This window comes from Zalophus californianus, chromosome 2 (assembly GCF_009762305.2).
Source record: "Zalophus californianus isolate mZalCal1 chromosome 2, mZalCal1.pri.v2, whole genome shotgun sequence".
Classification (NCBI taxonomy): domain Eukaryota; kingdom Metazoa; phylum Chordata; class Mammalia; order Carnivora; family Otariidae; genus Zalophus; species Zalophus californianus.
This window is the reverse complement of record NC_045596.1, coordinates 84,646,273-84,668,216: the sequence shown is the minus strand read 5'-3', so window position 1 is coordinate 84,668,216 and position 21,944 is coordinate 84,646,273. Positions and strand designations below refer to the sequence as shown.

Sequence of the window (21,944 nt, the reverse complement as noted above, 5' to 3'; positions counted from 1 at the left end):
TTACCTTAAGTTCTCATGTAGTTAGCCCTGTGTTTTCCATTGTCAGAAACTCATGCATACTGCCAACGGTAAGAGAATAGTTAAAGTATGGTTTGTCCAAACCCACTCTAGAGAATTGAGCAACTACTAAAAATTATAAGTTGAAGATTATGTAACAGCATGGGAAAATGCATGTGATCTAAATGGAAAAGAGCAAAACTGAATTCTGTATATATTAATCATAATTACTGTGTTCAAGAAAAATTTTTTCAAGAACAGACTCTGAAAGGAAATATTCTAGAATTGTAGTAGTGGGTTGTGTGAAGCTGGTGACATTGGATGATTTTTTCTCTCTTTATTTTTCAATTTTTTTCCAATGTAATTGTAGATTATTATTAAAACTTTTTTAAAGCTTTTATTTATTTATTTGAGAGAGAGAGCAGGGGGAGGGGCAGAGGGAGAGGAAAAGAGAATCTCAAGCAGACTCCCCACTGAACACAGTGCCTGACACAGAGCTACATCTCACAACCCTGAGACCATAACCCAAGCCGAAATCAAGAGTCAGATGCTTAACTCACTAAGCCACCCAGGTACCCCTATTATTAAAACTTTTTTAAAACATATATAGCCGCTATGGAGCTGTATTTCCTGGATGTGTATGGTTACATAGTGATACCCTAATTTCATACCAGTGATTGTAATGTTAGTCTTTGTTTCACTTTCTCAAGGAGTACACGTGTTAGGGTACCTTTGCTTAACACTTGTTTATGGATAAATGAATTTATATAACATGCTTTTCTTAAGCAGTATATAAAAAGTATATATTTTTAAAAGGTGGATTATACTACTATAATATGAAATCTGTTTTTATCAAAGTTATTTTGCCCTCTCCTATGATAAAACTCCAACCTTTTGTGAATATGACTGCTTCTGAAAATAATGATTTGTTGGGAGTGGGGGATAGAGAATCATTTCCAGCTTTTGATGGAAAGAAAGTGGTGGAGTTCAAGGTGGCTTATTCTTTCATGAAATTAGGTTGACCCATCATCATACATGAAGATAATTGTTAAATAGCTACAGCTGTCCAGATAGTTCTTAATCCATGAACAAGAGTATGCTTAAGGGCACAAACTCTGGAGCCAGACCTCTTGGCTTCAAAACCTGAGTGACCTTGGGCAAGTGACCTATCATCCTCTCTCGGATTCAATTTCCTTATCTGTCAAATGGAAGTAATACTAGTACCTATCTCATAAGGTTAGAGTGAAGATTAAATGTGTCAGTATATGAAAATAGTGCCTGGTATGGGGCACCTGGGTGGCTCAGTCATTAAGCATCTGCCTTCGGCTCAGGTCATGATCCCGGGATCCTGGGATCAAGCCCCGCATCAGGCTCCCTGCTCGGCGGGAAGCCTACTTCTCCCTCTCCCATTCCCCCTGCTTGTATTTCCCTGTTTCGCTGTGTCTCTCTCTGTCAGATAAATAAATAAAATCTTAAAAAAAAAAAAATAGTGCCTGGTAAATAATAAGTAATAAAAGTTTTGGCAATTTTTATTATTATTAAAATTGTTATTAATTGAGAAATTCTTGTTTAATCTATTTATATTTTAGATGGTTGACACAGATAAACAGAATTTGAAAGCCAAAAATACTCAAGCACTGATTGCGAATGTTGAAGATAATGAGCTAACTGAGCAACAGAGAAAGATATTTTCTTTAATACAGGAGAAAAATAAACTGCAACAAATGTTAGAGAGTATTACATCAGAAAAGGAACAATTACAGACTGACCTAAGGGAAAATATTGAAATGGTAGTATTTAAGCACTGTATACTTAGCTGTATGTTTTTGTCTTGTATGTTCTGGATTTTTACAACAATACTGAGGCATAATTTACATGTGAGAAATGTATCTGATGCAAGTGTATAGTCTGATGACTTTTGACAAATGTTTCTACTTGTGTACCCTCTACCCCAGTCAAGGTGTAGAACATTTGCCTCACCCTACAGAGTTCTCTTGTGCCTTGACCCAGTCAATTCTAATCTCACTCTCTACCCCATATAATCACTGTCCTGACGGTTTTTAAGCATTGGTCACTTTGTCTCTTCTAGAACTCCATACAAATAGAATCATACAGCATGTACTCTTTTGTACCTACTTTTTTACATTCCTTTTTATTGCTGGGTAGTGTTCCATGTATGAATAGGCCACAAGTTGTTTTGCCTTTCTCCTGTTGATGGAAACCTGAGTTCTGTCCAGTGTTTGGCTATTTTGAGTGAAGCTGCTGTAAACATTCTTACACAAAACTTTTTATGAACATTTTTTAAAAAATTTCTCTGGGGTATCTAAATGGAATATCAGGGTCATAGCAAATTACTAGACTGATTTCCAAAGTAGATGTACCATTTTACATTCCCATCAGCAAATTAAGAGAATTCTGATGGCTCCACATCCTCACCAATGCTTCCTATTATTGGTGTTTTCAATTTTAGCCATCCTATTGAGTATGTACCTCATTGTTTTCATTTGCCTTTCCCTAATGATTAAGGATATTGATCATCTTTTCATATGTTTATTGGCCATTGCATATCTTTCTATAAATTATCTGTTCTCTCAGTGATGTGTTGTAGATTTTAGTGTACAGATCTTGTCCATATTTTGTTAAATTTGTTCCTAAATTTTTTTTATTCTGTTATAATTTTTAAACTTCATTTTTAATTATTTGTTGTTAATGTTTGCCATATTGTCAAATCTACTTTAGTTTTTTTTCTGTATTTGGGACAATATAATATGTATAGATTGAAATTCACATTTTTAGAAGTTTGCTGTGGATTTCAGGAGAACCTGACCTTTTGTGTAATTTTCCATATTTCTTGGGATTGTCTGGTCAAAAGAGCTAAGTTTAAATAAGAATACAGACAAAAGTCATAATCTGTTCTTGGTCTCATATTTGCAATGTTTTTATGGTCATGATACGTGAGAATGTCACTGTTTAAGCTTATAACTAGGGTTAGCCCAAGTCATGCTAGCAAAGGATGGCTGCCATTTTGAGCTTGCTGTTAACTGGTGCCCTAAATCATAACCATTCTAGCATATGAAAAGCCCATAACTGTAGTCTTGTCATCAGTCCATGAAAGCTTAGAAACAGTCTCCTTTGGCTTAAGGGTAGAAAACGGGCAAACCTCTCGAGACAGAATACCAAATCCAGTTCTAATTTTCATGATAGGAATATAAGTGGAGCAATAAAGAAACAGCATAAAAAGCAGATGCTTGGCATCTATATGATTAAATTAAAGACTTTCTTTTCAAGGTAGTCTTTTCCAATAGAATTTGCCATGATTTCTTCATTTTTAGGCTGAGGTAAATGCTGATTTTTACCTGATTTTATAAATGTAATACTAATTTTAATCTCAACTTTTTTTTAATTCTAGACTATTGAAAACCAAGAAGAATTAAGAATTCTTGGAGATGAACTTAAAAAGCAACAAGAGATCATTGTACAAGAAAAGAACCACACCATAAAGAAAGAGGAAGAGCTTTCTAGGACCTATGAGAAGTTAGCAGCAGTTGAAGAAAAGCTAAAGGAAAAGGTGAATTTTAAAGTTACCTTCCTAGCCATATTATATTTCCTGACTAAACTTTTTTTTAAATACATTTTGATCGCTATAGAGCTAAGTTCTAGAAATAGCATTATCTCCCAAATGAACACATTTTAATGCTAATTATTTATGTGGACAGTTTCAACTCATACCTATATCTTAACCAACACTCTTTGTGAGGATTATATTACCCTAGTCTTTAGATGAGAGAGAAGGCTTTGATTCATCTAAATTATCATATAATATATTCATTCATCAGAAACTTATTGGGAGGGGCGCCTGGGTGGCTCAGTCGGTTAAGCGACTGCCTTCGGCTCAGGTCATGATCCTGGAGTCCAGGGATCGAGTCCCACATCGGGCTCCCTGCTCAGCAGGGAGTCTGCTTCTCCCTCTGACCCTCCTCCCTCTCGTGCTTTCTATCTCTCATTCTCTCTCTCTCAAATAAATAAATAAAATCTTTAAAAAAAAAAAAAAAGGAAACTTATTGGGAACTCCCCATAGCCCAAATGCTGTTCTGGGTCTTGAGATCCATTAGTCAGTAACACAAAGATCCTTCCTTTATAAAGATATAATACTGATTCTTTAAAATGTAAGATTTATGACTGTTACCATCTCTTAGACATTTACAGTTTCCTGACTCATTTATTTTATGGAAGTAAGGTGCTGTTGTAATATTTGTATAAGGGCTAAGACTCTTGTAATAATTGTATTGCCCAAGTAATTCTAAAATGTACCCGCTGAGGTCTTTCTGTTTACTCTAAGGACAGTGCCACATGCATTATAAATAATATATTGTGATTTCCATTGCGCTTCTGTGGAATGTTTTTCTCTTAATATACTCTTAATTCCCCTCCCTTTCACTATAACCTAATTAAATTTACTAAAACCTGATGTCTGTTTCATACTCAGCCTAAAGAAGTGAAATTAATAGGCTTATGTAAAAGTTAATGCCTCAGTATTGAGCACTGGGTATTACATAAGATTGATAAATCACTGACCTCTACCTCTGAAACTAATAATACATTATTCATTAATTAATTGAACTGAAAAAAAGAGATAGACTTATACATATTTATGAACTTTAAAAAAAGTTAATGCCTCACTAAAAATAACAACTCAGGAAACAACACATGTTGGCGAGGATGCAGAGAAAGGGGAACCCTCCTACACTGTTGGTGGAAATGCAAATTGGTGCAGCCACTCTGGAAAACAGTATGGAGGTTCCTCAAAAAGTTAAAAATAGAGCTACCATACAACCTGGCAATAAAACTACTGGGTATTGACCCAAAGGATACCAACAGTGATTCGAAGGGGCACATTCATGCCAGTGTTTATAGCAGCAATGTCCACAATAGCCACAATATGGGAAGAGCCCAGATGTCTACCAACAGATGAATGGATAAAGAAGATGTGGTATATACATATTTACAATGAAATATGACTCGGCCATCCAAAAAAATGAAATCTTACCATTTGCAATGGTGTGGATGGAGCTAGAAGTTATGCTAAGCAAAACAAGTCAGAGAAAGACAAATACCATATGATTGTACTCATAGGTGCAATTTAAGAAACAAAACAGATGAACATAAGGGAAGGAAAGGAAAAATAAGATGAAAACAGGGAGGAAGGCAAAACATAAGAAATTCTGAACTATAGGAAACAAACTGAAGGTTGCTGGAGGGGAAATTTGGGGAAGGCACTTGAAGTAATGATCACTGGGTGTTATATGCAAGTGATAAATCACTAAATTCTACCTCTGAAACTAATACTACACTATACGTTAATTAAATTGAATTTAAATAAGTTTAATTTAAAAAAAAGTTAATGCCTCAGTGTTTTTTGGGCCACCCCATAAGGACCTTATTAGAAGTAAAAATAGATTATCCACAAGTTTTTAAGAGTTGAGGAATTATAGTTATTTGGCAACTATATCTTTAAATTTAATTAGTCTCTTTTCAAGTTTTTCTCATTTTCACTTTGCCTCCTTGATTAACCTACTGACACTGTATTAGTTTCCTAGACCCTCTGTATCAAATTACCATAAACTTGGTGGCTAAAGAACAACAGAAATTTATTGTCAGATTTCTGGATTGTAGTGGTCCAAAATCAAGTTGCTGGCAATACCATACTCCTCTGAAGGCTCTAGGGAAGAATCTTGCGTCTAATAACTATCCTTGGCTCCCAGCTCTCCTTGGTGTCCTGGGCTTATAGCTCTATCACTCTTATCTCTGCCTCCATCTTCACAGGACTTTCTCTGTGTCTCTGTGTGTCCTTTTTTGCCTCTTACAAGGACACTCTCATTGCATTTAGGGCCCACCCCAATCCAATAGGATTTCTTCTCAATCCTTAATTAATTACATGTGCAAAAACCGTACTTCCAAGTAAGGTCATATTCTGAAGTTCTGAATCGACTTGAATTTTGGGTAGGACACTATTCAACCTACTACGGTCACTATGCTTAGAAGGTTACTTTACTTTTATAGCTGCTTGTCTGTTTACATTGGGAGTGTAGGCAGGGCTGTGATAATGATTATTTCCATTCAGCAAAGTACATTTTACATGAGATTTTAAGAGTATATAGGCAAAATGGTAATTAAAAATTTTATTTCTTAAGAACCAACAACTACAAGAAAAACAGCTACAAGTTCTTAGTATACAAGAAGAAATGAATGAGATGCAGGAAAAGATGAATGAAATAGAGAATTTGAAGAATGAACTAAGGAAGCAAGAATTAACATTAGAACGTATAGAGATGGAGAGGCAAGAGTTGGCTCAGAAGCTCCATGAAAATTATGAGGAAATGAAATCCATAACCAAAGAAAGAAATGATCTAAAGGAATTACGGGAATCATTTGAAATAGAGAGAAAGAAACTTAAAGGATACATAAAAGAAATCGAAGTTAGAGTAAGTTATTACCCTTTTCTTTCATCATCTATTAAATGTTTCTTTAAAACGGAGCCAATTGGAAAAGGGGGAGGCAATGTTAGGATGATGTGGTTATAATATTCTTTAAATTCCACTTGCTAATAAAGGGTCTAGAAACAAAAGAAGAACTAAAAATTACTCGCGTGCATCTTAAAGAACAAGAAGAAACTATTGATGAACTAAGAAAAAACATTTCTGAGAAGACAGCTCAAATAATAAATATTCAGAAGGACTTAGAAAAATCCAGTATTGAATTACAAGAAAAGGTTTGTCTCTTCTCTCCTTTGTCCCTTCTTCTTTTCTTTTTTATTTCAAGGAAAGGTGAGCAATAAGTAGTGACTGTGTGAATAGTTCATTCATTTATTGGATACTATTTGTTGAGTCTGTAACGTGGCAGGCAGAGTCCTGGGTTATAGAAATAAAATGGGAACAAGGTGAACAAAATTTCTATGATCATAGAGCTGACTCTAGTGGAAAGAGGTAACTGGTAAATAAGCAAACAAATGAGTAAGGTAATGTGAGATAATGGCAAGTGCCATAGAGAAAATGAAACATTGGGATAACTGAACCAACCTAGGTTAAAGGCCACTGTGTGCAAGCCTTTGAAATTAGATATGATTAAGACATTGTTCTCTCCCCCCAAGTGTGGGCGTATAAAATAATCCCTCAATTCCAGTAGGAAAAATGCAGAAATATGATATGCAAAGTTACATGGAACCACTAATGACCATAGGAAATGGGAATCAATCTGTAAACATAAAAAAATTGAGACATAGCATTGACGCTCATCTGAGAATGAGGGACCATTCGTTTATTGAGATATAATCTGCTCAATGATGACTTTTCTCCTGTGGCATTTGGGAACTAGTATAGAAATGAAGAAGTGTGCAGCTGACTAAATTGACAGTGTGTTAGCCAAGTATAAGAACTGATTCACTTTGGATGTAAGCTGGAGCAAAAGAAAATTATGGCAGAATATGACCAGCAGAAAAGTCATGAGTAGCTTTGGTAGGAATCAAGGGAAAATGAATAAATTGGAGTTCGTGATCCACAGTAGGCTGTGGGCTCAGGATCACTTTTATTTCTGTGGATAATATCCTCATCTTTTCTCTTTAAAGAATTATGATAACACAGCAGCAGCTCCTTCTGCCCCTGGTCCTGTCCCTGTGCTTTAATAGAATCTCCTTCTGGCGTGCGCGTGCGCACACACACACACACACACACACACACACACACACACATACACACACCATGGTGATAATCAGAGTAACCTTGGTATTTTATGCACATCACAAGATCCCAGTGCTTCGTGAGGAGCAGGCGCTAGTGCCTAATGTGAAAGAAGTCAGTGATACTCAGGGGGCAGTGGATGAAGTGGAGCTATTGGAGAAGCAATTCAAAACCAAGGATTCAGTGACATTGGCACGCATAGAAATAGAAAGGCTTGAATTGACTGAAAAACTTCCAGAAAGTCAAGAAGAAACAAAATCTCTAACTGAGGAAAGAGACAAGCTTCAAACGATGCAAGAAGCAGTTCAGGTTGGACAAGACCAGCTGCAAGAAGACATTAGAGAAACGTTGGCTGAAGTAAGTTTCATCCTTTCCTTCCATTTAATAAGTATTTTATAAGAATCAAGTCTTTGGAAAAGGAAGCGCTTGTGTTGTAGTTATAATGTTACTATCATGTTTTCTTTAAATGTCTCTTAATTATGAAGTGATTGGAAACAACTAAAAATATAAATACTAAAAAACTGTTGAAATTGAGAGAAATGCTTCAGAGAAGACAGTGGTCTTCTTAAATATTTAAAAATGATTTAGAAAAAGCAATGCTAAAGTACAGGAAAGGATAAAGCCAGAAAAACCATTTTCTTTCCTTCTTAAAATCTATTCCTACAGCATCTCATAAGGCACTTCCTCAGTACCTGAGACCAAAATCTGAGAATCACCCTTCCCAGTATCCTTTCCTCCCATTCACTCTATAATCCAAGCACCAAACCTTGTTGATTTTAAGAGGTGTGTGTGTGTGTGTGTGTGTGTGCGTGCGCGCGCACACACGTGTGCCTATATGTGTGTGAAATCTTCCATCTTTTCTCCCCACATTGCCAACACCTTAAACCAAGCCACCATAATCTCTGTCCCTGGCTTTCTGTGGTAGCCTCCTTATTGGTCTCCCCATATTCATTCCTCTACTTCTGTAATTCATTCCCCGTTCTGAACCCAAGTAATCTTTTCTTCTTAAAACCCTTTAATAGTCTGTTGCTACTCTTGAACTAAAGACTGGAATCCCTCACATGGCCTCTGAGGCCCTGGGTCCCATTCCTTGCTGGTCTCCAGCCTTATTTCTGCTCACTCTTAGCCCTGCTCATGATGCTCCAGCATTGTGCTTCTACACATCATGGCTTTCAGATGTTCTGGTCTCCCCACCTGCATCATTTCCATACGCCCTTACCTAACTAGTGCTCTCATCCTTCAGTTCTCAACTGAAGCTTTCCATCCCCCAGGAAGCCCTTCCTAACCACTCAGGGTAAGTTAGGCTTGCCACATACATACCCTGCAGGAACCCAGAACCTCTGTTTGGTAAGATTTGGCATAATGTCCATCTTTCCCTCTAAAGTGCAAGTCTCAGGAGGGCAAAGATCATGTAAGTCTCATTTACCATTGTATCTCCAGCCTCTAATACGATAGTAACAACACAATGAACCCTAAGGAAATAAGTGTTCAATACCTGAGTAATGACAAGTGGGAGAGTGGAAAGAATGCTCTGTAATGAGCCACTGAATCCTGACTTAATCGTTTTAGAAAATGTCCTGATTTCTTTCTTTGGTTGTCAACTCTATTGTTTTAGGATTCTCTTAAGATTCAGGAGCCTCAAGATCAACAAGATCAGACCTTCAATGTGAAAGAAAAGGATGATGAGGCTGAGGAAATCCTGAGCAAGCTGGAGCAACTGCAGGAGCCACTCGAAGCTGGAGAGGCAGCACTGCCACAAGTGGGCATGGAAAGGCTCAAGATGGCCGAGAGGCTGCAAGAAGTTCCTCAGTCTGAAACTCACCAGCTCAAAGAGAACATGAGAGAAATTACAGCTAAGGTAGGTTTCATCCTTTCCCTGTGTGCTTTTTTTATTATTATTATTTTATAAGCAGATATTTTTGTAAAAATTAAACCTTTGGGAAAAGGAGTTAGAGTATAATGGTTATAATATTTCTATAAATTTCTCAACAATTTCCTCTAATAATAAAGCACCTGAAAACCGAAGAGGAACTGAAAGTTGCTCATTGTCACCTGAAAGAACAGGAGGAAATTATTGATAAGCTGAGAGTGAATCTTTCAGAGAGGGAAACTGAACTCTCCAGCCTTCGAAAGGAATTAGAAACAACCAATGATGAATTACAGAAAAAGGTAAATTGGGGGTGAAGGACATGAAGGAGAAAACCTGAGGGAGCTAGCTAACTGGACTACAGAAACTAATTTTGCATACTAGATTGTTATGCAGAACATCCTGGGTGTTTTTCCTTCAAAAACAAAAACAGATCAATCGGTTAAGCGTCTGCCTTCAACTCAGGTCATGATCTCAGGGTCCTGGGATCAAGCTCCGCACTCAGCGGGAAGCCTGCTTCTCCCTCTCCCTCTACCCCTCCCCCCCATCCTCTTGCTATCTCTTTCTCTCTGTCAAATAAAATCTCTAAAAAAAAAAATACAAAAACAGATCTATATATATACACACATACATATATAAACACACACATTTTACGTGTATGTATATTTTGGCTGTTAACTTATTATTATTTTAAGATCCAAGAGCTCCATGAGAAACATGAACAATTTATTAGCACCAAAGAAATCATTGAGACTCAGGAAAAAATGAGTGAACTGGAGCAATTAAAGGAGCAACTCAAAGTCAAAGATTCATCATTACAAAATATAGAAAGTGAGAGGCTCAAGTTGACTGAGAAACTTCAGGAAAGTCAAGACAAAATAAAAATTATAATGAAGGAAAGAGATGAACTGAAAAGGGTGCAGGAAGTTCTTCAAATGGAGAGAGAACAACTCAAAGAAAACATTAAAGAAACTGTAGCTGAAGTAAGTTTGCTTCTTCTAATTTTTTTTTAGGTACAAAAATAATGTTAAGGTAGTTAACAGTGATATTCACTGTTGTTTTATTTTTATCCAATCACAAAGGGACTGAAAATCAAACGGGAACTAAAAACTACTTATGTTCTTTTGAAGGAGCACGAACAAACCATTAGTACAAGGAATATTTCAAAGAAGACAGACCAAGAAGCAAATATTGAGAGAGAGGTAGAAAACTCAGATGCTGAATCACAAGAAAAGGTAGGTCTTATTTTGTTAAGTTGGAAAATGACATCTGATTATTGTGTTGCTCATTTCCCTGTGGAAGAAAATAGTATATACATTAGATAAAATGTAAAGATGACTGAATTTAGAAACAATTCCTCTTTTTCCTACAAATTTCTGCCTTTGTCCTAACTTGTTTTATTTTTTCTCAGATTCAAGAACTTCAGGAAGAAGAACATCAGCTTCTTAAGATGAAAGCTGTCAGTGAGACTCAGGAAAAAATATGTGACATGGAATACTTCAGGAACCAGTTTGAGGCCCAAAAGTCAACTCTGAAAAATAAAGAAATGGAGAATGTAAGGTTAACTCAGAGACTTCACAAAAACCTTGAAGAAATGAGATCTGTTACAAAAGAAAGAGATGATCTTAGGAGTGTAGAGGAGACTCTCAAAGTAGAGAGAGACCAGCTCAAGGAAAACCTGAAAGAAACTGTAATTAGAGTGAGTTGCCGTCTTTCCCCCATCCAGTAAATAGGACATCATGTCCTAAAAGAACCATGGGCTATCAATAGGATTGGTGGGAGTGTAAAATTGGTCCAGCCTTGGGGAAGGTTGGAGGGGGACTATTTGGTACTATCTTTCAAATATTTCAATAAGTTTATTCATTGAGCCCAAAAGTCCAGTCATAACTATATATCCTGTACACATCAACACAATTGTGCAAAGCAAACAAAAAAATAGGGAAGATGCTAAATGTCGGTTAGCAGGGGACTGGTTAATTAAGGGCCGCACATTCAGACCAGTAAAGAAGGAGGTAGTGCCATGGTGCTGATTTGGAAGTATCCTATTACGAAAAGGGGTAAGTTGTGGAGTAATGTATCTAGCATGTATTGACATTTAAGACAAACTTAAAGGATGAGGTCTAACAGGGGCGGGGGGCATAATTACCTTTTACCCTCTCTCTGCCTTTCTACACACAGTTTGAATTTTGTTACTCTGAATATATCATTTTCCTTTTTCTAATGATAAAGGAGCTGGAAAAACAAGAGGAGCTAAGAATTGCTTACATGCATGTGAAAGAGCACCAGGAAACTATTGATAAACTCAAGGGCCTTGTTTCTGAGAAGACAGATGAAATATCAAATATGCAAATGGATTTAGAAAACTCAAATGCTGCCTTAAAAGCACAGGTATTTTTTTTTTTTTTTGCGAGTTTGAATTAGGTCTTTTGTGTAATGAAACTAGATATGAATTAGCCTGAAATTGAAGACAAAGCTACTTAATTTCGAAAGTATTATTTAGCATTTTTTTCAATACCTATCTATATCTTAATTTATTGTATGATTATCTCAAGATCCAAGAACTTCAGGAGAAAGAACATCAACTTCTGAAGGCAAAAAATGATCTCCGAGAAAGTATGTATCAAACAGAGCAATTGAAGAAGCAATTAGAGGCCCAGAATTCAACCCTGGAAAGTGTAGAAACCGAGAAGTTAAAGTTGTGTCAGAAACTTCATGAAAACCTTGAAGAAATGAAATGTGTTACTGAGGAAAGAGATGCCCTCAGAAGTGCAGAGGGAACCCTTAGGATGGAGAGAGACCAGCTCAGGGAAAGCCTCAGAGAAAAAGAAGCTAAAGTAAGTCACTCTTCCTATACTAGTGAGTAAACACGATGTTTTCCTGACAGCAGTGAGCCATTCTTTGACATGAGTGGCAGTGTTGGTGTGAGTGAACTGATACAGACTTTCAGGCAGGTAATTTGATACTGTTCTAAAAATCAAATTCTGTAACTGGTAATTTTTTTGTAGACTTCATCCAACATGCATATTTATATACGTACACAAACACACATACACCACAAGGTTGTTCATTGTAGCAAATTTTAATAAAAATCTAAATTTAATAACAATCTAAATGTCCATCAGAAGGAAACTGGGTAAACATGAGCGATATATCAGAATACTATACAACACATAGAAAGAAAGAAAAGAAAGAAAGAGGAAAGGAAAGAAAAGAGAAAGAAAAAAGAAAAGAGAAAGAAAGAAGAAAGAAAGAAAGAAAGAAAAGAAGAAAGAAAAGAAAGAAAGAAAGAAATAGATTTGAATGTCCTGATTTGGAAGCCCAAATGACTCTTAGAAGGAAAAGCAAGCTGTAGAATAGTATATGGATCATGTGTCTGCCTCTCAAAAGTAGGAATAGGTTGTGGGGAGGTGGGGACAGGGAAAGGGAGGCAGGGAAACCTTATAACTTCCTAACAAAGATGTAGAATAAGAAGTAATAGTTTTATTATTTATACTAAGGAAATATATCACTTTCAGAAAAAAAATACTAGTTAATATTAAGCCGTGTCACCATTCTTAAAATTTCTCTAATGATAAAGGAGCTGGAAAAACAAGAGGAACTAAGAATCGCTTACGTGCATGTGAAAGAGCACCAGGAAACTATTGATAAACTCAAGGGCCTTGTTTCTGAGAAGACAGATGAAATATCAAATATGCAGATGGATTTAGAAAGTTCAAATGCTAAATTACAAGAAAAGGTATGGAGAATGTGCTGGTTTGGATATTTGATTTATTTGTGCATAAGCTCCTTTGGGGATGTAAAATGGTTTAGCCACACTGGAAAACATCTTGGCAGTTTTACTAGTGCTGAACATACACCTGCCTGTGGCTCAGCATTTCTGTTCCTTGAGTATGTACCTAAGGGGAAAAAATGCATACTTCCACATAAAGTTATGTTCAAGAATGCTCATAACAGTTCTATAATCATAACAGCAAAAAATGGAAAACAAGTAAAATGTCTAGCTGTAGGAGAATGGATAAATACATTGTGATTTTTAAGTTCAAAAGCAGGCAAGACTTATCTAGGATGAAAAAAGTTCAGAATAGTGGTTAGCTCTAGGAGGGGGGCATACAGGAACCTTAGGGGGTGCTAGACATGTTTTAAATTTTAGTCTGGGTTATAATTATATAGATGTATACATACGTCAAGAATAATTAAGCTATACACTTAAGATTAATATACCTATATATGTTATACCTCAAAAGAAAATAAATTTTGTGTGAAATTTTGTAGAATATTAATGAGCAACATAGGAAGACTATTGTCTTAATCGATTTAGAAACTCTCCTTCCCTTAAAAACTGTCTTATTCCTAACACATTATTTTATGATTATCTTAAGATTCAACAACTTAAGGCAAATGAACATCAACTTTTTAAGTTAAAAGAAGATGTCAGTGAGTCACAGAAAAAAATGTCTGAAATAGAGCGATTGAAGAAACAATTCAAGGCCCAAAGTTTAACTCTGGACAAAATAGAAATGGAGAATTTAAATTTGGCTCAGAAGCTTCATGAAAACCTTGAAGAAATGAAATCTGTAATGAAAGAAAGAGATAATCTGAAATTGGAGAGAGACCAGCTCCAGGCAAACCTACAGGAAACCAAAGCTAGAGTGAGTTGTGCTCTTTCTACCCATCCAGTAAATGTGTCGTTCATACCAGAAGCTTCCTTCTTATAACAGTTGGTGAAAATGTAAATGTCACAACCTTTTAGGGAGACAGTTTGACACTGCCTTATTAAAGATTTGTCCGCATATAGATCTGCTATAGCGATTCCACCTGTAGTAATTCATCCTACCAATACATTCACACATTTGGACAGAAATACAGCTGCATTCACTGCAACATTGTTAGTGCTGACAAAAATCTAGAAGTAATCCAAGTGTCTATCAATAAGGCACTGGGCTAAGTAGGGTACATCTGTATAATGGATTACTAAGCTTGAGAATGGGGCCCTTTTTATGGGTTACTGATTTAGAATAATCCCCAAGTGGTATGAGAGGGAGGAGAGCAGCAGCAGAGATCACCAAGCAGCCCAACGAGGCTGGGGAAGGCTAGGGATAGGGACTTAGTTTATATCCTTCTGTACGGGTCTAATCTGGGGGTGGTGTGCTGGTTGTTTTTAACTATAGCGTGCATTTTTTAAGATTTTGTTAAACTGGTTCATCATTAAGGAAAGGTAATATGCCTTGATATCATGATATTTCTCAATTTCTTCTAATAAAGGATTTGGAGACACAACAGGAACTAAAAGTTGCTCACATGCATTTGAAAGAACACCAAGAAACTATTGATAAATTCAGAGAGAGAGTTTCAGAAAAGACAACTCAGATTTCAAATATTCAAAAGGATTTAAATAAATCTAAAGATGAATTACAGCAAAAGGTATGTGTTGTTTTGTTCTTTGGAGAGTAACTGTCCAAAATCATTTGTGGAATGAGAAACAATATGGATACAGATATATAGAGATAGAGATAGAGATGTACATATATAACCAGCAGACACTGTTTGCCTTCCTTGAAGGAATTGTACTTGCCTTCTAACTTGTTTTATAATTATCTCAAGATACAAGAACTTCAGAAAAAAGAGCTTCGACTTCTTAAAATGAAAGAAGATGTCAATAAAACTCATAAAAATATAAACAAAATGGAACAATTGAAGCAGCGATTTGAGGCCCAAAATTTATGTATGCAAATGGATAACTTACACTTGACTCAGAAACTTCATAAAAGCCTTGAAGAAATAAGAATTTTAGCTAAAGAAAGAGATGAGCTAAGAAAGATAAAAGAGTCTCTCAAAATGGAAAGAGACCAATTCAGGGAAACCTTAAGAGAAATGATAGCTAGAGTGAGTTCAGAATCTTCCCTTATTTAGTAACTGTCTATAAGAATCAAGCTTTTCTGGAAAGGGGAATAATTGGGTTTTGTTGTTGTTGTGGGATTTTTGGGTTTGTTTGGTTTCTTTTGTTTTAGGGGGAGGGGGTTTGTGGGGTTTTTTTTTCTTTTTTTCTTTTCTTTTTGGAAATTTCTACAAACAGTAAAGGATGATGGGAAAAGTATTACTATAATTTTTCACACAAATAGAAGATACAGTTTTAAAAGAAGCCAAAATATTTTTCAGAAAATATCATTTTAATTTATTTTTAAGAAAAGATTTGTTACATAAAGCAGACCATTTTCTTTAATGTAATTTTTAAAAGGCTTTTTTAAACCAGGAAATGGCATTATCCTCAATAGAAAAACATTTGAAGGACTAGATTTGTAAAAGAGTAAGTGCCCATTTCTCTGCCTCCACGTGACAGTTTTAGGCATGCACTCTTCTCAGTGCCATTGGAGGCAAGTGGCCAGACATACGGTGGAAGGAATTTCAGCCAGTGTGACTGTCTTTACATGTTCAGAATCACGTCTTAAAAAACTCAGTTGAACCCTCTAGAAAATAACATAAAATTCAGACAAATAAGAAATTATATAAAATCTATAAAAATCTTTTTTTATTCTCATAATTCAACGAGAGTAGAAGACCGAATCATTTTCAATATCAATAGAAACATGTACACTTGGGAACCATCCTTATGTGGACCCTAATGAAATTCATAAAGAAATTTAATTCATTCAACAAATATTTATTAGTCATTCTTCTAAGTAGTGTAGTGAATAAATGGGAGAAAACGTTTTGTTTTATACTTCTAATCAAAAGTACAAAATGTAACAGGATACACATTTTGTGTTCCAAGGTGCTGGGAAGAGTATGAATAGAGATATTTCAGGTGGTTTTGCTAGTGTACTATTTGGCAGCAATTCAGAGACTAATTCTGACTCGGAAACTTAGAATCGTAAGAATCAGATGTAAATCTAATATCTAGTTTTCAACTCTGACGGTTACAGGAATAAATCCCATCTCAAAAAATATGTGGTTCTTCCACATTTTTTCTCAATGAGTTGAGGCCATTCACTACAACCTAATGGTACTCTTAATCGTTTTCTGGCCATTTTTAACTTTGTTTTTGAGTTACAAGTTTATAATTCCATTATTGAAATGATGTGAAAAAATGTAATTGGAAAAGCGTATAGACATTATATGTGAATGTAGTTATAGTTGAAGCCTTGTTTATTTCTTTGTACCAACATAGGACCAACAGAACCATAAAGAGGTAGTAAAATATGAAAAACAGTTACAATGTAATGAAAGACACCACCTCACAGAAAGCCTAAGAGAAAAATGCTCTAGGATAAAAGTAAGTGCCCTATGTTAAAATTACAAATGAATATTGGTACTCCTCCAAAGGCCTAAATGGAATCCAAGGAATGTCTGTGGAATGAATAAATAGATAATGGTCAATGTTTTTTTAAATTTTATAATCTAGTATAGGTGTGCATGTGTGTGCTTATGTACACACATACACAAAACTGTGTGTTTTATTTTTTATTAATTTATTATTTTATTATTTATTATTTATTTTATTAATTTATTTATTTTAACACAAAACATATTTTAAGGCCCCACTGGAAAGGTGGGATTTGAGTAAATACCTAAAAGAGGTAAAGGATTAAGCCATATAGCTGGCTGGGGGAAGAACAGGATGAGAAGAAAAAATAGCGAGTACAAAGCTCCTGAGGCAGAAGAGTGCCTGGTGGGTTCCAGGAGCATCAAGAAGGGGGAAAGCTAATAAGAAATCAGGTCAGAGAGCTCATAAGGAAGACGCAGGCTGTGGGGCCTTAAAAGATCTTTGGGTTTTAATCTGAGTGAAATGGAGATCTATTGGAGGGTTTTGACCATGAGAGAGATGTGATCTGACTTACATTTTAAAGGGATGACTCTGATTGTTGTGTTGAAAATGGACAGAGTGGAAGCAGGAAGAACATTTGAGAGACTAAGTTCAATAATCCAGGCCAAGATGATGGTGGCTGAGCCTAAAGAGGTATCAGTGGAAGCAGTGGGAAATATTTGAATTCTGAATATATGCTGAGGGAAAAGGCCAACACAATTAACTGTCACTGCTCTCCAAATGCAAGATCCCTAAAGACTTTTTGTGTGTGTTTTTATGTCACTTAGCACATTCCTATCAGAATATGTTTTAAAAGTACAAATGAATGACTACTACACAGTGCTGTTCCATATCATAATGTGATTCATACTAAGACCAAAGGCAAGAATCCCCTTTCCAACATCCCAGATAAATGAACAACTAGCTTTTCCTTAAGTTATTAAAAAGGAAGCTCATTATTGTCAGCAGGCCCTTGTTCTATTATTTAGCACCCTGAATTAAACGTGTTATTTCTTATATGACTAGCAATTTGAACTACTGTGTTCCTCCACCTGTACTTTGACCAGTGTGTCCCCTGTGCAGCCTCTAGTTGTTTGAGCTCAGAGGCCAGGCTTATTGAGTGTCTGCCAAATACACTAATATACCAGATGCTTTACCTCATGTGATATTCCTTATTGCCCCATTTACAAACGAGGCTTGAGGAGGAAGTTTAGTAGGTGCCCAAGGTCACATGGCTGGTAGAATCAGGATTTGAAATCGGGTATAAGTTTAAAAATTGCATATGGAAACATTTTTACAAATATAATTTTATTTCCCTTAAGCCATAATGTCTGTATATATTTTACAGATTACATAGATAGAGATATACTATAATATTTACTTCCCCCTAGAAAACTTTGTGGCAGTCATCATAGTCTTCATTGTGTAGTTAGGAAAATGGCTCAGTGATTTCCCTAGTCAGGAAGTAGCAGAGATAGAACCTGAACTCTAACTCTGATAAAAAGTTAGAAAACTCAGATTCTAGGCAGATGAATAGAAATGTGTAAAGAGGCTTCACCAAGCTGGCAAATAGCTAGCTTGATTCTTCGTCACTTGTTTGACCTGCAAACTCACATTGCCTACTGTAAACATGAGCCAGCATTCAGTCTTGAACTATAACACGTACTAGATTGAATTCCCTCATATTTATCCTCACTCTTTGTAGATGGTCATTTAATTCATGAATGCTCAAAAAAGGAAAAGAAAATGTATCAAAATGATAACCGTGGTTGTTTCTGGTTTTCTTTGTTACATTTGTTTAAATTTTTAAAATTTTCACAGTAATTAAATATTATTTCTATAATCCAAAATCAACAATAAGAGTTTCCTTTTTTTAAAAACACAAAGGTCTTAATTTGTTTCTGTACTACAGAAAATGTTAAAGCATAAATTTTGTTACAATTCTAGGGCAAGGATCATAGGGGAAGAGAGGAAAAAATGAAACGAGACAAAACCAGAGAGGGAGACAAACCATAAGAGACTCTTAATGATAGGGAACAAACTGAGGGTTGCTGGAGGAGAGGGGGTGGAAGGATGGGGTAACTGGGTGATGGGCATTGGAGAAGGTGTGTGTTGTAATGAGCACTGGGTTTTTATATAAGACTGATGAATCACAAACTGTACCCCTGAAACAATACATTATATGTTAATTAATTGAATTTACATTTAAAAGTAAAATAAATTTAAAAATTAAAAGAAAAAAGCAATTCTAGGTCAAGCACTATTTGTTGTTAAATCAGGATGAATTGTTAAACTGAATGATTTCTAATTTTCCTTAGGAGCTTCTGAAGAGATACTCAGAGATGTATAATCATTATGAGTGCTTAAATAGACTATCCCTTGACTTGGAGAAAGAAATTGAAACCCAAAAAGAGCTTTCAGTTAGAGTAAAAGCAAACCTCTCACTTCCATATCCACAAATCAAACAAATTCAAAAACTTCTCACTGCAAACCAAAGATGTTCAATGGAATTCCACAGAGTCATGAAGAAACTTCAGGTACTACCTTTTTTAGTAATATCTTTGTAAATATTGCTATAAATTTTAGTTTTAACATCAGTGCATTTAAGTCCTACTTTGGGAGTCGGCATATTTGCTATTTAGTATATTTACTGCTGAATTAAAGATTATGTGCATCTCAGAATAGTTATGTGCAGGATCCACTGTGCCTCTAGGACCTGTTCATTCAACAAAACTTGAGCTCTGCCTGTGAGCCTAGATACCATCATGGTGCTCGAGAGACAGATAGGAATAATATCTCAGAAATCTCCTAGTCTAGCGCATGAGGCAAACATATAAGCAGCTAGTAAGTGTAGTGACAGAAGCACGTGCAGGTTGTATCACAAACCAGATAAAGAATTACAGAAAATGAGATCACAGTAGAAGCTGGACTGAAGCAATAATGCTTAGAGTTCATTTTGCAGATGATGGGGAGCCACTGGGCCGTTATTTTTACGTTGTAGCAGTAGTGTGATCAGATTACCATTTTAGCTCCTTCACTGTAGAAAAGCAATGAGTTTGTGGCAGAGAGAAGAGACAAAAGGCAGTTATAGTGGTCCAGATTAGATATTACAGGTGACCGTACTACTAGAAAAGGATTCATAGGCACGGGGAGGATAAAAGAAATTAAATATTCAGCAGCTTAAAATAGGAAGTTCATGTGATTGATAGTGAGGTAAGGAGGGAGATGTTTAGATTGAGTGCCAGAATTTGGGCATAGCCAGGTTTGTGGAGAGTGGTACCATCAACAAAAAAGAAAGAGGAGCAAGGCAGGTGAGACAGGAGAAGCGATCAGGTGTTTAGTTTGAGATATTTTGAGGTAGAAATACTCATGATGGAGCATTCAAGAAGAAAAACAAGTAGGCACTTAGTTATGAGTCTGGCATTTGTCTGGAGACAAGTCAGAAGTAAAGATAAAGGTTTGGAATTCATCAGCATATACATGCTAGATAATACATGTGTGAGTAAGGTCACCCAGAAGGCATAATAGAAAAATAAAAGCCTTAGGATAAGGTGAGAACTCTGGAAAAGATAAATTTTCAAAAGTCCGTAGCAGAAAAGAGAGCAACAAATGGGTTGGAGGTTGGAAATGGCAAAGAGACAGGAGAAAATCAAGCAAAAGTGCTATTGCTCAAGTCAGTGGAGGACAGCATGTCAAAGATGAAATGGTAAAGACTGGCAGATAGTTCAGACAGCCAGAATATGAACTGAAGAGACGCCCTCAATTTGTTGATAATAGAGCTTATTGTTGACCTTTGTTAGAGCAGTTTTAATTGAGTGGTTAGGGAAGAGCCAGACAATAAGAGGTTAAGGAGTGGTGGGAGATTGAGGAGGTAGGGAGTTGGTGTCTGTCTTTCCTCGGTAGATTGCCTCTCAGGCCCTGATATTCTTCCTGGCAATCAGATATCCAGAATGTATCCAGGAGGTCCATGGAACATATGACATTCAAATTATTGTCACCTTGATGCCAGACATCTAACTACATGTGAGAAGTACATCTTGAGGCTGGTATACCCACATTGGTTACCCAACCAAGGTAGGCAGGAGAGGGATGTTGAAAATGAACCTCAGGCATCTAGCTGGGGTACCTGCATGATTGGTGACATAGTTAACCAAAAAGTGAGCAGAAGAGAAAGGTGAGTTTATAGGGAAAGAGATTATGTTCCATTTTAACAGTGAATCGGAGGTAATTGTAGGACATCCATGAGGTGTAGCCCCTAGGGAATCCAAAGTAAGGAACTTGAAGTCTGGAAGTTATTCTCCCAAGATACTGAGAGGAAAAAATTGGGGATAGAGAGAGGCTCTTTCCTTCTTCCTCACTTACCAGAGGATATAGATAAACAAGATATACCATCCCACCTCTTCGTCTTGAGGGTTTAAAACTTCCTCTAAATGTGATAAAAGGTTCATTTCCCAATTTGTTTAATGTTTTTCTACAAGTATGTGTTAAGCCATGTTACAAAGATAAAGGAAGAACAACATGAATCCATCAATAAATTTGAAGTAGTTTTTATTGATGAAGTGGAAAAGCAAAATGAACTGCTAATTAAAATACAGCAGCTTCAACAAGATTATGATGTACCATCCAGAGAATTCATGGACCTCAAATTGAGCCAGAATATGGATCTACATATTGAGGTATAGTTTATTTTAAATGGTTTAATTAGATTTTAAGCCTTTTTCTTATATAGAGAAGGTACTTTTGCATGTGCTCAGAGCCATTTTCATTTTCCAGAAATTAAAAATAGGTTGCAGGGTGACCGCTGGCCAGATGTGAAGAGTGCCACGTAATGGACTAGCCAGCCGCTTTTCAGGACTCCACAGATACAGAAAAGTAGATTTAGTCCCAATAAGTGGGAATTCATAGAACCCCAGAATAAGTTTCCGAATGCTTTCTAAAACATCCTAGAGCTGCAGCTGGGAGTCTGGAACAATGTTATTACAGCAGCTCCTCATGGAGTATCTTGCTCTCACCCAGCAGTGTGAGGCTGGCATCCAGTTCCCAATGT

General features: G+C 36.2%; 1 protein-coding gene across 7 annotated transcripts in view; it reads left to right on the top strand.

The window, feature by feature from the left end:
* Positions 1–21,944, top strand: part of CENPE (centromere protein E) — an 82,618-nt gene that overhangs the window by 39,504 nt on the left and 21,170 nt on the right. For 4 of the 7 annotated variants that reach the window (XM_027598508.1, XM_027598507.1, XM_027598513.1 and 1 more), the window contains 19 exons: positions 1,587–1,787; positions 3,407–3,565; positions 6,189–6,479; positions 6,608–6,766; positions 7,797–8,087; positions 9,346–9,588; positions 9,741–9,899; positions 10,293–10,580; positions 10,728–10,832; positions 11,009–11,296; positions 11,827–11,985; positions 12,150–12,431; positions 13,175–13,333; positions 13,977–14,246; positions 14,860–15,018; positions 15,199–15,480; positions 16,763–16,867; positions 19,216–19,434; positions 21,376–21,573. In XM_027598508.1, the coding sequence (XP_027454309.1) occupies positions 1,587–1,787; positions 3,407–3,565; positions 6,189–6,479; positions 6,608–6,766; positions 7,797–8,087; positions 9,346–9,588; positions 9,741–9,899; positions 10,293–10,580; positions 10,728–10,832; positions 11,009–11,296; positions 11,827–11,985; positions 12,150–12,431; positions 13,175–13,333; positions 13,977–14,246; positions 14,860–15,018; positions 15,199–15,480; positions 16,763–16,867; positions 19,216–19,434; positions 21,376–21,573 (4,017 nt within the window). The remainder of the gene's footprint in view (positions 1–1,586; positions 1,788–3,406; positions 3,566–6,188; positions 6,480–6,607; positions 6,767–7,796; positions 8,088–9,345; positions 9,589–9,740; positions 9,900–10,292; positions 10,581–10,727; positions 10,833–11,008; positions 11,297–11,826; positions 11,986–12,149; positions 12,432–13,174; positions 13,334–13,976; positions 14,247–14,859; positions 15,019–15,198; positions 15,481–16,762; positions 16,868–19,215; positions 19,435–21,375; positions 21,574–21,944) is intronic. The other 3 variants (XM_027598509.1, XM_027598512.1, XM_027598510.1) reach the window with 3 other exon arrangements.